The 16,905-nt window shown below is 43.9% G+C and overlaps 1 protein-coding gene across 3 annotated transcripts; it reads left to right on the top strand.

Annotated features, from left to right (window-relative positions):
* Positions 1 to 1,421: 1,421 nt before the first annotated feature.
* ubp1 (upstream binding protein 1) lies at positions 1,422 to 15,754 on the top strand. Of its 3 annotated transcripts, none has more exons than XM_019264337.2 (16): positions 1,422 to 1,692; positions 5,710 to 5,861; positions 7,450 to 7,526; positions 7,635 to 7,740; positions 7,826 to 7,932; positions 8,090 to 8,242; positions 8,335 to 8,445; positions 10,814 to 10,921; positions 11,203 to 11,309; positions 11,398 to 11,452; positions 11,833 to 11,926; positions 12,044 to 12,134; positions 12,217 to 12,335; positions 12,434 to 12,576; positions 13,204 to 13,255; positions 13,369 to 15,754. In XM_019264337.2, the coding sequence occupies exons 1-16, from the start codon at positions 1,619 to 1,621 to the stop codon at positions 13,404 to 13,406; spliced, it is 1,587 nt and encodes a 528-aa protein (XP_019119882.1). In that variant the 5' UTR covers positions 1,422 to 1,618; the 3' UTR covers positions 13,407 to 15,754. The 3 variants fall into 3 exon arrangements, with proteins under 3 accessions (XP_019119882.1, XP_027142648.1, XP_010733112.1); XM_010734810.2 differs by lacking the exon at positions 1,422 to 1,692 and adding an exon at positions 1,741 to 2,990; XM_027286847.1 differs by lacking the exons at positions 1,422 to 1,692; positions 10,814 to 10,921 and adding an exon at positions 1,737 to 2,990.
* The last annotated feature ends 1,151 nt before the right edge of the window (positions 15,755 to 16,905 follow it).

The raw sequence follows: 16,905 nt of genomic DNA, 5'->3' as shown, positions 1-16,905 counted from the left end.
CCGGAGAACCCAGAGAGAACCCACACAGACACGGGGAGAACATGCAAACTCCACACAGAAAGGCCCCAGCCCATGTCCAAACCAGAAGCCTTCTTGCTGTGATGCAACAGTGCTAACCACTGCACCCCTGATATTAATGCAGTACTGCATATTGCTACATTAAATTATCGTTTTGGATGTAAACTATTTGTCTAAGTGACTGAGGATCAGTGGTAAACTATCGTCTAGCTGTAACCTTTAAACCAGCTGTACAAACGTGAGATTAGAGTAACTCCAGAAAAGCTTGAAACTGCAACCGTGCCTCTGTCCTTTTCTGCAGTAACTACTCTTACATAACCTTATATAACCTTAGTGCACACTGGAGGGTTCAAATTTTACTTATGTGGTTCCCAACCTGGGTGTCAGGGAGATTATCCCAAAATAATTGATCTGGGGTTAATTAATCAGATGATAAAAAGGATGATATTGAAAGAATTGGTTACACAAGATTGTGTATGATTTGGCTAATTATTTCTTCTTATCCTTGTGAAATGTTAAATACACTTTCCTCTCTGGGTGTCTTAAAACTCCTTTGGTTAAAGAATACTTTCATTTGGATTTATTTTAATATTTTATCTGCTTCCTCTGCTGATTTTATTCTCAGTTATTCATTTAGTCTGTAAAATTTCAGAAATTGGTGGAAAGATGTGCATTACAATGTCTACAACGTGTTTAAATGACAGTCCAAAACTAAAAACAGTATTCTGTCTCATAAGACAAAAGCAGAAAATCTTCACAACCTCACGATTAATCAACTATTTCAGCACTGGAACTGCTGTTATATTTCATTTGTAGTCATTAATAAGCAGAAAGCTGACATCTGAAAGGTGTGTACACTACTTAATAAGGTGTCCTAATCCAAAATATAAACATTTGTGTCTTGTGTAACAGCTATTTGAGAAACCCGTGTTGAATTTCATGCATGCATATGTTCTCTGGACTGTAAATTTAGATGCAGCTGAAAAGGGTCCCAGATACAGCACCAGCCAGGCAGCCCAGAACTGTAAATCAGTTACCTCCTGCATTTAATGCTGTCTGGCCTCAAAAAAAGTCACCTAACTTAGAAAACCAATCAATCACATTAGAGTGATGAATGTAACTGAGTATATTTAAGATACTTGTACTTGAGTATTTGCATTTTATGTTGCTTTATACATCTGCTGCTGCACAATTCAAGGAGAAATGTTAATATTATTATTATATGAATGCTTTGCAGGTTCTGGTTTACATGCAAAACATGATGCACTGTTATAAACAGTGCATAAAGTGCTTAAAATGAACTGCACCATGTAGTCAGGGGTGGATGGGGGCAGTAATTAAGGCACGAGGCGGGTCTTCCCCCTTTCCTCGAGCTAAAATAGCGCTCGGAAAAAGTTTAACCACACAGAGACTTGTCAGCGCGCCACGTCCAGGGTCCGACCTGTCCCGTGGATAATTATTAAACAGACACACTACCAGCAAACTTCGACAGTGACATGAGACAAACATGACATGAGCGCCTGTTGTTTGGACCTCCTCGGTACCGGGCTGAGTCGTGTTTATTTGGAGTAAGTTCGCACAGGTGGCGCAGGGGGACACCATGTTGTTCTGGCAGCCATACACTGAAAACTTCCGAGCGCCCGTACAGAGACATGGAGGCAGCGGCTACACACGGTATGACGCGCACACACCTGAAATGTTCATGTACACCCTTCACTGCGTGTTCAGGTTCTCGTTAATGAGTGGTCATTTCTTCCTCTGTCACTGCGTGGGCTTCGTGTGTTTACAGTATTTCCACTCAACAAGTGTCATCTTTGTTGACAGTCATGACTTTGTTAGATGCGTTTTTTTAGTTTTCTAAGACAACTACAGTAGGACACAATGACGGAAGCTCCAAGCCCTCTGATTGGCTAATCCCGCTGCGCTGGGCACAGAAGCCGCGCTCTGATTGGCCGAGCGCCGTCCTGGCATCCTTTCCTGAAGCTGGCGGTGGCAGCCCTGCTGCAGGCTTCACACAGACCCGACGAGTCCGTAAATGCTGCGGGAGCCATGTTGATGCCTGGTTTTGTGTCAACCGCTGCACTTTGGATGGTTCAAGGAGGTGCGTGTCGAAGCCCGGGAGCCTAGGCGGTGATTCCAGCCCCCCCACCACCACCACCACCCCCCGCGATGAGAAGAGGAGAGCGGCTTGTGATGGTTGAGGCAGCGCCAGAGGAGAGGAGCCGCTCTTAGGTCACATCACCGGGAGAGAGCAGGCTGATGCTAGTTAGCCTCGCAGCTAGGTAGCAACAGCTGTGCGGGGCGCTGCGTGGGATGCGGCGTGTTGACTGAAAACAACACACCTCTTCTCTGCTTGTTTGGGTTTAGTTTGGCTGACGCTAGCTGAGGCTGCTCGGTGACCGTGTGACCCGGGGCTGCCGGATACAGCCAGCTATGCTCGAGCTGCCTTTGTAACTAGCTCGCTAGCTGTTTGGCTAACGTTAGCATGCTGACTATCAGCTCGCATCTTCAGTCACGACTAACGTTTCGCTAAAGCCCAGTGACTTATCGTTGCTTTTCAGACAGCGACGTGTCCGTGTGAGTTTAAAAAAAACAAAAACAAACAAAAAAAAGCAGCCACAAATCAAGAGGGAGCGGGAGATATGGCGACACATCCAGTGTCTGTGGAAAGCTACCGATTCGCCTGCTCAGCTCGCCAAGCAGCGGCTAACGGGCTAGCGGCATAACTTTCCTCTCTCGGTGTCACTCAAGCAGAGCTGCAGAGCTGCACTTCCTCGCTAAAAGCCGGAGCCCTCTCGTACCTGAAGCAAGCTGGCGGCCCTCCGAGTAGAAGCCGAGGACAAGGAGCTGGGGCCGATGGCCTGGGTGCTGAAGATGGACGACGCCAGCATAGAGTCTGGGCTGGTGCATGACTTCGATGCCAGCCTGTCCGGCATCGGGCAGGAGCTGGGGGCTGGAGCCTACAGCATGAGGTTAGAGATGGAGTCAACAACATGCCAACCCCAGCTTCCCAACACAGCTGTGGGTCGTTTGTTTTTTTTGAGAGAGAGAGAGAACAACACACACATGTGCCTGCATGTGTGTTTGTGTGTGTGTGTGTGTTATCCTCTTTGTACTGAGTGTGATGGTCTCTCTTTGTTTTGGGATCAGGAGCAGGCGTTTCAGGGTGCCCTCGATCAGGGACAAAGATTGATTTCTCACACAAACACACACACACACACACACACAGGAGATGGAGATGTGTGAAAAGTTTATCCTGTTGCTCAGCATATGTTTGGGTCCGTTTCCACATGGAGACTCAAACTTTGTGTACATTTCAAGATTACACAGAGGAGGAAGTCTGCAGTTGAGGCCCAGTTTGGGCCCCCCTCACACCGGCAGAGTTATCAGAACGTGTCTGTGGTTTTTATTTCTGAAGACCAGTGGAACCTGTGTGGAAACAAAAGGCTGTACATCATGTCCAAAGTGATGGGTCTGATTTTAGTGTTTTTTTGTAGCGTACTACAAGGGTTAAATGACTGTGAGAGTAACAGAAGCGTCAGTATTTCATCTGTCTTGCAGCTTGAGAGTCACCTGACGTCCCCTTCCTGACACAAAAGGAGGTGTTTGTCTTCACCAAGTTTCATGTAATGATGTCAGAGACAATGGGTGGTTCCTAACTGATGGTTCATGATTATCAAAGTTCACATTTCTGTAGCGCTGTTGGTGTTGGCTAACCTCTAACATAACTGCACAATGCTTCAGTGTGCAATGACGATCCTTCCCTGAAAGGGAGTCTGAAGTCGGAAAAGCGTCCAGATTTTTAAGATGTGGAAATAACAAACCTGAGAATCTGGCCAAGCATTTGAAAACTCGTGTGTCAAAAAGTATGGTATTAAATACTTGGTCAGATCTTTCAACATTAAACAAAGTTGCCGGTCCGAGAGCTTTTAAAGAAATCCTCTGTGAATTTCAGATGTCCAGACTTCCATTTTAAAACAATGCTACCAAAAAGAGCATCACTGTCCTCACTCCAGGTATATTATTGCATCTGATATCTTACAGTTTAAATATGATACCCAGCTCTAGTAACCACACGCAGTACACACTGTGCTTAAGTTGCAGAAAACACATGCAGCCCTCTAACAAATTCCTCCATGTTAAGCTTTAATTTAACGACTCGTGGATTTGTTCCTGAATGTGGCAGCTCATGAATCAGGGACACACTCCGTACTACTCGTTGATAATGAGCCTGCGGGCTGGTGGATAAGTTTCCTGTGTCTTTCTTCACTGGAAAGACAAAAAGGAGGCGCTGAAATCACAGTGATATTGTTGTAAACCACCTGTTCAATTAGTCCCTCTCGAGTATGCGCGTGCTGTGTTATGCAACAGGTCACGGGAGGTGATGATATTTGTGTGACGAATGCGAGGGGCTGTCATGGACATGTATGCGTCTTATCAGCAGCCTCCTCCGCCATCTGACTTTTGCTTACATTTATCTGAGTGTGACGTAGGTGTGAGTCGGCCTCATGAGAGTAAGTAAGTTTACCAATACTCAAGTGAATTTGTGAAAGCAAACAGTGTGTGTGTGTGTGTGTGTGTGTGTGTGTGTGTGTGTGTGTGTGTGTGTGTGTGTGTGTGTGTGTGTCAGTGGCTCCAGGAGTGGTGCACTATCTGTGGTGTTGGGGTGGGTTTGCGGGGCATGTTTGGAGTCAGCAGCTGGTAGGAACAGAATGTCTCAGTGTGTGTCAGTGGAACCAGCTCCTCAGATTTCAGGAAGCAGATGTAGTTTTCCTGGGTAGCAGGGCTTAACAGGGCTGTGGCACTCAGGTTGGCACTGTCTGGGCACCCACTCTTGCACAGAAAACACCAGGCGAGTGAGTGAAAGCGGAGTGATTGTCTGGAAGACTTTGTTGTTTGGTGAAATGTGCTGCAGGAATATCTTGAAGTTGTCGAGCTGTTTTTTTTTTTTTTTTTTTTTTTTTTTTTTGGTTTTGTTGTTCAAGTTTGGCTCAGGTTTAAAGCAGCATCATGACTTGCCAAAAAGTTTTCCAGGTAATGAGATGCGGTCATCTGCATTTCTTTGCACCGATATGACTCCTTTCTCTGCACACACACACACACACACACACACACACACACACACACACCCCTGTTCACCGTGCACCCGTTGACACTCCTGCAGCATTTGTCAGGGTGAGCCGAAGACGGGTTGGTTGTCTAGAGTGGCTGCCAAGTGTGAGGGATAGTGTGTGTCAGCAGCTCAGGCTATCTCTGGGTGTTTTTGTTCATTTATCCTGCTGCGGCCTCATGCATACATAATAAGTGAGCCATTTGATCGATGGAGAGCCTTCGTCACTTATTCTAAAATAAGCCAATCCATTTAATAATTCCACACTATGAGGAGGTACAGTATTGTCTTACCAAACGTGGAGCATGCAACAGTTTAAATGGCACGGACCAATTTGCCGCGTCCTTAGAGATGATTGCAGAGTTGGTGAACGGGAACAGCCAGTCTTAAGGAATAAAGGCAGGGTTTATAGGGAGGTCACAATAATTATGTTGCCATCACGCTGGATCCCAAAGGGCAAAATAAATGAGTGGCTACCAATTAAGTAGTTCACAGAAAACTTTAAAGCAGCTACAACAGTTCTTTCACGACTTTCTGTATCCATGCTGACTTCGTGTTGGTGTTTTCTGTCTCTCTCTCAGCGATGTGCTGGCTCTGCCAATCTTTAAGCAGGAGGACTCCAGCCTCCCTCCTGAAAACGAGACCAAAAATCCCCCATTCCAGTATGTGCTGTGCGCCGCCACGTCGCCTGCTGTCAAGCTGCATGACGAGACGCTCACATACCTAAACCAAGGTGAGACAGACGCTCGGCGTGGATTCCCTCCAGAGAAAGTTTTGGTCGAGCTTCACCTCTTTTTGTTGTTAAGTTACTTCACTTCTCTCCGCTTGAACTTTTAACACCGCGCGCCAAGTTCCACTTCTTTGCGCTCGAGGGCACGACATCCATCATTTGACATCAATAAATAATTACCACATTAATTTATTACACATTAGAATAATTACTGTAAAGTGAAACCGTTGCTGATGTGAATGGCAGCCTCTTCTAGCCTCTGCTCAGCACCTTAATGTTACACACAGTTAGTTTGACTCCATGGCAGAAATTCAGATTTAATTTATTTAATGTCGCATAAAGGGATTAGCAACATCCTCTTTTTAATGAAAAAGCAGCAACTTATGTGAACTTGATGCCCCTTGATGCCCTGTTTTATTAAACCCACCTTTTGTGGAGTTACAGATGATGTAACAAAATTAATACATAAATGTGGAGTTTCCAAATCATACAGAGTGGCTAGTTATGCAACTTGAGGTCAGTTGTTTGCTGATGCGAAACATTGTCCAAACTGCTGAGTAGACTTCTTTTTTTTTTTTTATACGGTCCGTGTCAAGATGCAACTTTACGGGGGAAAAAACAGCGAAAATGTTGTGGGCTAAGTCGACTTACTGTGTCGTCAACTTTAAGGTTTGGTAGCGACGGGAAAGGTTTGGGGATGGCAGTGTTAAAACACCTCTGTGTTCACTGAAACATTTCACATTGAGAGCTTCACAACACGGGCATGTACCTTCCTTTATAGTACAAATATTGTAGTCATATATAATAGTTTTTCCGAACGCATCTTCTCTATAAACATTCACACAGAACGTGATGGAGCTCTTCAAACCATGTCAGACTACGTCAGATGGTGCGATGAGTACCTGTAGCACCTTAATGTAAAGAGAGGAAAATGTAAGAGAGATGCAAGAAGAGATATGTGGTCAACTTACGTCACCCATCTGCATCACACTCATATTCAAAAAAATGTAGCGAAACCATAAACAAGCGTTGGCCATAGTGCAGGCACCTCCATGCATGAAAATAACTCCAAAAGAGAAGGAGGAGATTGGGAGAAGGAGGGAAACGTAAATCTTTTTCAGCTTGTGTTTTTTGAGAAGCTCTGGATCTGTTTCTGTTGATGGTCTCACAGTGCGATCCAAGAACGCCGTTATAATCGACAACCAAAGATTTCAAAGCCAAAGTTTCTCTCCAGTTGTCAACCAACGAAACAAACGTGAAACACTGCGCTGGAAACCCAGAGCTTTGTCTCAAACTCTATAAATAAAGTCTGCCACAGAGAAGCTGCCTTCTTAATTATAAAGGACAAGTCAAGTCTTCCAATCATCTAAGCAAAGATGGAGAAAAAGTACAGCCCTTAAATCATACAGCGAGCAGTGAAACATGAAACAGACCTTCAGTCTCACCTTAATTATATTACAACAAATAACTATCCTCTGTAAGGAGACCTTCAAAGGACAGAGAGTGCTTCACTCCGCTGTTTTCTTACAGTAGCTCTCATTTTTTGCCACCTCACTCATGATGTCTGATCTCTCTCCCTCTTATGATTCAGGCCAGTCTTACGAGGTGCGTATGTTGGACAACAGGAAGGCAGGGGAGTTACCAGAGATCACCAACAAGATGGTGAAGGTGAGAGGATCCTCACAGCTGCAGGACAACTTTTATTTAATTCAATTATTTATTAAACCATGTTCACTTCATACCTAACATGGCATCTGTGTGTGTGTCTGTGTGTAGAGCATAGTGCGAGTGGTGTTTCATGACCGCCGGCTGCAGTACACAGAGCACCAGCAGCTGGAGGGCTGGAAGTGGAATCGTCCTGGCGACCGTCTCCTTGACATCGGTAATGATGCCCGGCAAGAAATGTTTACTTTAAACGTCCCATGTGAGTGATTTGGAGTTCAAATATCTGTGTGTGTGTGCGTCAGATATCCCCATGTCAGTGGGCATTGTGGAGCCGAAGACTCACCCCTCCCAGCTTAATGCGGCAGAGTTCCTGTGGGACATGAACAAAAGAACTTCTGTTTTTGTGCAGGTAACACATACACACATCCTCACTTATACAAACTACACACACACACACATTCTCAGCTCTCTTTTGTGCCATCTGTTGGGGGTGTGCTCCTGAATTTCCATATCAAACGCATATTTTGATCACATTCGTGCTCTCGTTGTCTCCCCGCTGTCTGCAGGTGCACTGCATCAGCACAGAGTTCACCCCCAGGAAGCACGGCGGAGAGAAGGGCGTCCCCTTCAGGATCCAGTTTGACACGTTCGCCCAAGGAGAGGGTGGAGAGTACACAGAGCACCTCCACTCTGCCTCCTGCCAAATCAAAGTCTTTAAGGTACAGTCTCATTCTGTCATGGAGGAGGCAGGGAGGTGTTTACATCTATTTAGACCAATTTGACCTTCATCGTCTGTTCTGCTCTTGTTTAGCCAAAGGGAGCGGACCGTAAGCAAAAGACAGACAGAGAGAAGATGGAGAAACGCACCCCTCAAGAGAAGGAAAAGTACCAGCCTTCTTATGATACCACTATCCTGTCAGAGGTCAGTATGCAGCAGCTAAGGACAGCCAGGCCTTACAGCCACATGAGTTTAGCATCAACTAAAGCACTAACAAGCATCCGGCTTCAATCTAAGGTGATTTTTAAATGTAGTGAGTGAAATTTATGTCTGTAAAGTGTCTCACTACATCCATAAATTAGAATTAAAGGGTCATACTGTTTTTTGTTTTTTTTTAAGTGTTTGTACAAAAAACTGTTACATCACTGCCAGCCATTTTCTCAAGTATCTATTAGTCGTATTTATGAATGTTTACCATCCAGGCAGCCGTAAAGTGTCTTCACGCTGCTTGTTTTCTCTGAACAACAGTGGAAAAAGTCAAATACAGCAATATAAATCCATAAATCATCACGTTAAAAGCTTGAACTAGAGATTTTTGGCCTTTTTGCTGGACACTAACTTATGTTTATGCATTATTAAAATTTGTATATATTGGATTCCTTCATTTTAATTCAAGGAGCTATCAGATTCACATGTTCCCTTTATTCCTCTGCCATTCTTTTCTTTTTGTTTTCTGCCTTTTGATTTGTAGCTCTTGAGTCATAACGCCGTTTGGCAGCCGACACACAGATGTTACATGGCAGAGTGTCTCACGGGCGCGTCGATAAACCACAGCAGAAATAAGAGCTTTTAGAACAATCTGCAGCGCCTCAAAATATGGTGTTTTAATACCACGAAACAGTCAAAGTGACAGATTGTTCGCGTCTCACACAAGTTTTAATTCTGTAGGAACATGAACAGAATTCAATGCTGCTTGGAGAACAGAGTGCCGTCTGGTTTGCTTCAGAAAGCGGTTGGCAGTGATGTTAAGATGCATTTAATCTCGTGATCAGTTTACACTCAACAAGAATATAAACGCAGCTCCCTTTTTTTTAATGAGTTGAAGACTTAAAATAAATAAAAGTTTTTTTCTGATCTTGTTCACAAATTAGTTTTTAAATCTGTGTTAAGCATTTCTCCTTTGCCATTATAATCCATCCACCTGAAGGGTGACAAGATTTACTTATTACAACAGCATGACTGTAACACAGGCGTGTCCTGGACTGGTCACAAAAAAGGCTATGCAGTTGTATCTTAACATTTATTAGGCACTAAACTATGTTCATGTTTTTGTTGAGTGTAGTTTGACCAGCTTAAACAATAGACACTTTGTGACTGAGCATCTCAGTTTGTTTTATTTGCCTCAATGCTGATGTTTCAGCATTTAGCAAAGGTGGTGTTCATGTCAAGTGACATGGCTCACATCCACAGTAAAACACAGAGGAAGAGTATGGACAGATTGTATAATATGAGCTAACGTACAAAAAACAGTGGTTCTTTATTTGAGCTGTGTATCACTGAGTCTAGATTAAAATGTTTTCTGTGTTTCAGAGGTTTCACCACATTATCTATGGAAGAATTATCCTATCTTTATTCAAGAGCGTAGATTTTCAGTTTGAGAGCATGATTTCTCCTTCGTGCTCCGATTTATTTATGCTCACATTTTGTGCTCGCGCTCAGATTTCTGGTGCTTTCGCAGCAAGGGTGTGGTGCCTGGGATGCGAACCATCCTCCCATAATTTAAAATGTAATAGATAGCAGTGTACTTAACCATTCGACTATCATAACACTGCTGTGTGTGTGCTGTGAGTATTTATAGTATATGAAATATATCCCGCTAATATAAAATTAGAAAAAATCTAAACGACGAGAACTCTTTTTAGAATTACTTAATTATACATAAATAAGCTGGCGTCTTAAATAGGTGACGATTCAAATTGCTGGCTAATACGGAAAAATGGTGTATTTTAAGAACGAAGCCGTTTTACAAACAGACCTCATACCCACCCCTACGGAGGTGGACGCTCAAAAACGGCAAAGGAACGCACCCAAGATTGGTCCAGATTCTAGCTGTCTCCCTATTGGCCGATGAAACACACTATTTTAAGTGCAGGGAGGGACTTCCTTCAGTCTGAGCAGACGCCTCAACTTGAGAGGACGTGCTTGTTTTGAGTGCGAGCACATTAGATATGAGAGCGCAGACTTTAGATCTGAGCGCGCACAGGACATATTTGAGTGCGAGCAAAATGTTTGTGTCCAAGAAGAAGAAATGTGAACACAAGCATGTGATGTTTGAGTCCAAGCACACATTTTGAAAGAAAGCAGCAGAAATCTGAGTGTGAGCACAAAATGTGAGCACGAGGAGAATAAAGCATGCTCTCAAACTAAATATCTACGCTCTTGAATAAAGATAGGATAATTCATCCATAATTATTATACACTTGTATGCCACACTAAGACTGACCTCAGGTTATTGCTTGTGTTTGTGTGTCGGTCTCTGGCTGGCTAACCTCTGCTGTGTGTCTGTACGTAGACGAGGCTTGAACCCATCATAGAGGATGCGGGTGACCACGAGCTGAAAAAGTCCAGCAAGCGGACACTTCCCGCTGACTGTGGCGACTCCTTGGCCAAGAGAGGCAGTGTAAGCACCCTGCTCTACCCTCCTCCCCTCCTCCTCCCCCGTATCTCACTCCATCCACAGTCTGCCCCTCCCATCTAGACACCTGGCTGTAGTCTGAAGCTTGCAGACACTAGACCCTCAGCGTGTTTTAATGCCATGTATTTGACATTATGTTGGGTGGAGACGTTGTGCAAAGTTAAATTCCCAAACCAACCCTTTACCTTTTATGACCTTTTTTGTTTCGGGATAGTTGGCCTCCAATTTAAAGTATGATTATTTTACATGTATGTGCTTCTCCTCAGTGCTCTCCGTGGCCAGACAACGCCTACGTCAGCACCAACCAGGCAGCTACTCCCTCCTTCTCCTCCACTCCACTGTCCACCTACACAACCTCCTCAGTACCGGACAGGTAACCGCGTGTGTTTGTGGTACTTTTTTAAACTGAGGTGTGCGTGTGTGTCGGTCTCACCTCTTAATTGTTGTCTCTTGCTTTGTAGTGACTCGTCCTCACCCAATCACCAGGCAGACCCTGGCAGCCATGGCAACTCGGAGGTTAGTGTGCACTCTATTCCCCGGTATGAGCCAGTGAAGCGGACATTTTGACATGTCAAAGTAGGACAGGCAGTTTTTAAGTCATTTTACCAGCGAAAAAAGGAAATATTTACTGATTACAGCTTCCTCAATATGAATATTCACCTGCTTCCCTTCAAACAAAACAAGCTACTTCACAACATTAGGTAATGTTCTCCGAGTCTGAGACGTTGAATTCTGTTATTTTATCGATCAATAATAGAAAATGATCGCTGGCAAAAGGAAATAATCACTAGTTGCAGACGTAGTCGTGTCAAACATTATAAACAGTTGGTGGGTAAAATAAACCTCCAGGGGTGTAAGTGTGTTGACACCCTGTGTGTGTCTGTCCTCCTCTGCAGCAGTTGAGCCCCACTGCCTCCATACAGGATGCACAGAAGTGGCTGCTGAAAAATCGCTTCAACTCCTACACACGACTCTTCTCTCACTTCTCAGGTACACACACACACACACACACACACACACACACACACACTAGCAAACGCACTGAAAACATAGATGTCATGTTGCAACAGCTGCCGTACAAGTGACCGGTCCTCTTGTGTTGCGTAGGTTCTGATTTGTTGAAGCTAACCCGGGACGACCTGGTCCAGATTTGTGGGCCGGCAGATGGGATCAGACTCTTCAATGCACTTAAATCCAGGTGTGTGTGTCAGTTTTTATACAAAATTATGAAGGTGCGAGTGTTTTTCATTGCATTAATTATTGTGTGTGTGTGCATGCAGGTCGGTGCGTCCCAGGTTGACCGTGTATGTCTGTCAGGAGTCTCCTCGAGAGAGCCCCCTGCTGGAGAGACACGCCACAAATGAAAACGGAGAACACAGCATTTCCTCTAGTTTACACGGTAAACAAGCCGCAGACAAACGCTGATATCACTCCACAGAGAAATGCAGTGTGTGAATATTAAGTCTAACACGTCTGCTCTGCTCCGTTTCTGTGCAGTGTATCATGCTCTGTACCTAGAGGAGCTCACAGCTGCAGAGCTGATCCGCAAGATGGCGTATGTGTGCAGCCTTCCACTGGGAACGATCAACCAGGTGTACAGACAGGGTCCTACAGGCATACACATCCTGCTCAGTGACCAGGTACTTTGAATGTTACACGCTGAGCTGTGAAGGGCTCTTTACTGAGAGAGATGGTATAATTAAAAAAAGATAAACTGTGGGATACACTCAAACACTCCGCTATAAGGAGGTAAAAATATCACCATAGACACTTTGATCACTCATCTTTTGAGATTGTGCAGCTGTTTTAACTTACATAACGCCTCCAATCCAACTCATACATGGCCTTTACCCTGCCGAAGTCCACACTAAAGCTAGGCCAATCATTTAGGAGGAAAGATCTTCTGGTATCTGCTTCAAAAAAACTCAGTGTTAGTGTCGTGTTAGTCAGGCCACAGTCCGCAGGAATCCAAAAATAGAGCTGAAGCGAAAAGGGCAAGAGGCTCATTCACTCTGTACAGAGGAAGAAATGAGCTGTGCGTCACTATTTTGTGAGCTATCTGATGAGGAACAGCAACTCTACTGTCTCTGTAGTGTCACTTATTTGCATGTAATTTACATTCTCACACAGACAATGTACTGTATCTCCTCCACTGACTCAGAATAGTCTGTCCTTCATGTCACTCACCACTAAATCATCAAATAATCATTGCGCCTGAGAGGTTACGGGGATATTTGAGTTCACCTTGTCTGTTCTGTCTTTCCCAGATGGTTTACAACTTGCCTGATGAGAGCTGTTTTTTGATCAGCACTGTCAAAGGTGAGCTCATAATAACGCATCAGTAGCTGCTAGCCTTTTTGCTTGTTGGGCTGGTATCAGCGCTCTGTGTGACGAGGATTTAACGCACTTCCTGCATCTTTCTTCCTCTCCAGATGAACTGGGCGAAGGACTCCATCTAATCCTGAAGTAGTGAGGAGGACAGATGGCATCACTAATACTCCACCCTCTGTTTTGGAGCAGAAGCCTCCCTCTGTCCCTCTCCGCCTGCCTCCACTCTTTCCTCATACTTCCTCCCGTTCTCTCCAAATGCTCGCTCGAAGGAAAGCAGAGAGACTGTGCTAAAGCCATGTAAATGTTAGAATCTGACATGGGTGTGTCCACTGTTTCATATTGAAAACACTATTAACAGAGGAGATTAGGTAAAAGAGGAGAGACCGGGGAGATATGGGGGTTAGGGGAAAGATAATGATGTATGTATTTTGATTTTATTATTTTATTTTTTGTCTTTTTTTTTTTTTTTAAATATGGTTTCTGTGGGAGAAGGGAGGGGGGAGGCTCCAGGACAGAGAGGGGAGTGACGCTCTGGCCGCCAGTAGAAGGAAAGAAAGCAGAGTTTCCTTATTGCTCGTTGCTTTTCTTACACAACGTGCACAACCAGCACTAGGCCAGTATTTGATAACCTGTACTGCTGAACAGCATGCGATCTCAACATACTAACTTGCTTAAAGGAGAATTCCAACTTAACTCTGCTTGTTTAACATTCTTGACGGGGGTCGTCTTAATAAACATAATTATTGATCAGCTGAGCTTGATAACCCCGGAAATATCCAGGCTAAATTTGTGGAAGTGGCGTCATTTGTGGATGTTGACACCAACATTTCTTTTTTTTTTTTCCTTGGATTTGTCAGATGAACTGATTTAATTAACTCCACATAGTCGTCCTATGTGATTTTAGACTTCCAGCCATATCTCTGTCTGTTGACTCCATGTCACACTCAGCTCAACTTTCTGAACGTGCGTCCTGTTTGGCCTGCGCTTTTACTGTTTTTAGTTCACGCTTTATTTATGGATCAGCTGTTTCTCGCTCGCTCCCATGTTTCTCGTGCCATATTGGCTTTTTTTTTTTAACTCTGATCATTTAGTCCTGTTCACAAACACCACAGTGCACATGCACCTCATCTTTGACTCCTCTGCTCTCTGTGCTGACTTTTGAAACACTGGTTTAGAGTGTGGTTTACGCCTTCTGGGGGGATTTTGGCCACAAATGTGCAAAAAAAAAGAAGAGAAAAGAAGAAAAACCCTCTATAGTAGAATGATATGTGGAGCAGTAACGCCTATCCAAAAACCTACTTTAATATGGACCAAACGGGTTTCAGATTGATAGGCACTTTTTGAGGAAAGCCCCATTGGCTCTGTACACCTTGGTCACTAGAAGCATTCATAGAATTGATCAGATGGCAAATGAAACCCTCGTCTAGTGGAATTGCTTGTGCGCTGCATGTACATAATAATAAACCCTCCATTCCAGCATCTGCTCTGCAAGACAACAACCCAACACTCAGCAGGCTGGTAGACATGAATCAGTGTGGTAGCCTGGTTTTCAGTAGTCTTCATCTTCAAGATCTCGTTTTTAATGTAGCTGAACACAGGAAATATTTTTTGTTTTGTTTGTTTTTCGAGTGGCCTTACCTTTTTGAAAAGTGACAGGAAGGCTCACGCAGGTCCTGAGAGTCGCCATAGGTTTAGTTGACACCCCCCACCCATTTGATTTTGGTGCACAATGTCTGTCAATCTTACAAGTGCATACACTTTGCACCCCTCCGAGTGTCAGATGGTGTGTGTATGCATGTGTATCATTTTTCGTTCATGCAAAGAACACTTAATTATGTCACTAGTCGTCATAAACCTTTTCCTATGATGAAACTGTGTTTAGCTTGCTGTTTAGTAAAGAGCATGCGGAAGATGGGTAAGGGAGGGAGGGAGGGATAATTTGGTTCTTTTTGGTGAGTGTAACCCCTCCTTCTTTTTCCAGATGTTAGAGACCAAGTCTGCACTGAAAAATCACAAAACTCAAGCTCGATGTGTAGTCAGTAGTCCTACAGCCACGCCCTCTTCTTATCCGCCTATAAGACGAGAACAAAAAAAAAAAAAACTGAGACTAAAAAGCATCTGTGTTTTTGTCTCACCGTGCGCCAGAGCCAGGACTGTAGCTCTTGTGGTGTTTACAAGGACATGAGTACCACAGCACAGTGAACTGTGTTCATCGACTCAAAAATTAGTGAGTAAAGGATGCGATACCAAGTCAGGTGAAACTCCGGTGAGTTGTTTTTGGTCCCCTCGAAGGCCTGACCAGTCTGTCTGTCTTTGTGTGATTGTGTGATTGTGTGTGTGAGAGAAAGAGAGAGAGCGTGAGCAGGAGAGGTGACCACCGTTCATGTACAGCCTAATGTCAATGATGATGCTTCTCATGTGCACAGTATCGTATGCTGGAGATGTACACAACCACATGTGCTGGGAATAAATGATTTCATAACTTTCTCTGGTGTCCTGCTTCATCGTATCAATTTTGTATGGATTATATTTCCTGACTTTGATCCGCAGTGTAGTTGACTTTACACAAGGACAGAAATGGATGAGAGTGCATGATTGTCATAGTTTTAAAGTGCACTTCAACATCAAGTATTGCCCTTACGTAAACCTGGGGGACTCACAAGACAGATTTTAAAAAAGGATATGTTAAAATTGACCTGCATGGAGAAAACTTTACTTTTAGTCTCTAATACAGTTTTTTTTTTTAAATAAAAAATTCTGGTGCTGTAGCCAGTAACATATTTTTGTTAGACTGTCCTTGACACCCATGGATCTGTATTTAGTAAGGCAGACTCTCTGTTATAAATAAGTCTTCTCAGTGCCTAGACAGCCCCGATAATGTCATCTGGATTATTTTCTCAGACTGCAAGAGCTCCCTCAGAGCCACAGAGGACTTTGTACAATTATCTTCACAGGCGGAGTGGTGCTATTAGTACTTGTGCAGTCAGGATCTAAAAAAAAAAAATTATTGGCTGTGCAGGGAAATCATATTTAGACTTGCCTGAGGCACAATGAATAACTCTTTCTTGTGGTACTGATGATATCAAAGGTGACAGTGCAAAAGAGTGGCCTTTTTTTTTTTTTTTTTGCAGGACAATGCAATGACAGTTTGGTGAGCAGACTGAGGGCGTGAAACAGCTGTGGAAGGGCTCCCGAAGCAGATGTTTAACACCCAAAATTGTGCTAGTTTTCCCTCTAGCCGTTGTGTCAGAGGCTGAATCACATCTGGGATGAAGAGTGAATACAGCTGCTGCAATCAATTTACCAAACGGGACAGAAAGCTAGCGATTTATCTGCATCCTGGTGGACTGGAAACAGCTGGTAGTTCATAACTGAGTGTCTCAAAGGGTGTGTCAGTGAGTGTGTGTGCACAGGTAACCCAGTTGTTTTTGCACTATAGCCTTTTTAATTTTCCATCTGGTTGAACAGTCGTGATTACTTTTATTGTGCACATATTGTGCTGATTCGGTGCATTTCCAGGCCCCAGCTGGGCCCCCAAAGCCTCATGTTTACTGTGTAGCAGCTGGTTTGTGGTAAATTGATGAACTGTTTAAAATTTCTTTTACTTAGTTTGGGATTATAGGCTACTAAAGCACAAT

The sequence above is a fragment of the Larimichthys crocea genome, chromosome XIII (genome assembly GCF_000972845.2).
Source record: "Larimichthys crocea isolate SSNF chromosome XIII, L_crocea_2.0, whole genome shotgun sequence".
Lineage (NCBI taxonomy): Eukaryota > Metazoa > Chordata > Actinopteri > Sciaenidae > Larimichthys > Larimichthys crocea.
The sequence above is the reverse complement of the archived record's forward strand: the minus strand, read 5'-3'. Positions and strand labels throughout refer to the sequence as shown.

What these genes read in the sequence shown, in the direction of transcription:
- ubp1 (XM_010734810.2), top strand. Translation starts at nt 2,875, where the DNA reads ATGGCCTGGGTGCTGAAGATGGACGACGCCAGCATAGAGTCTGGGCTG. An exon ending in GCTCACATACCTAAACCAAG is followed by an intron (nt 5,862 to 7,449) that starts GTGAGACAGACG and finishes CTTATGATTCAG; the next exon opens with GCCAGTCTTACGAGGTGCGT. An exon ending in CATTTCCTCTAGTTTACACG is followed by an intron (nt 12,336 to 12,433) that starts GTAAACAAGCCG and finishes GTTTCTGTGCAG; the next exon opens with TGTATCATGCTCTGTACCTA.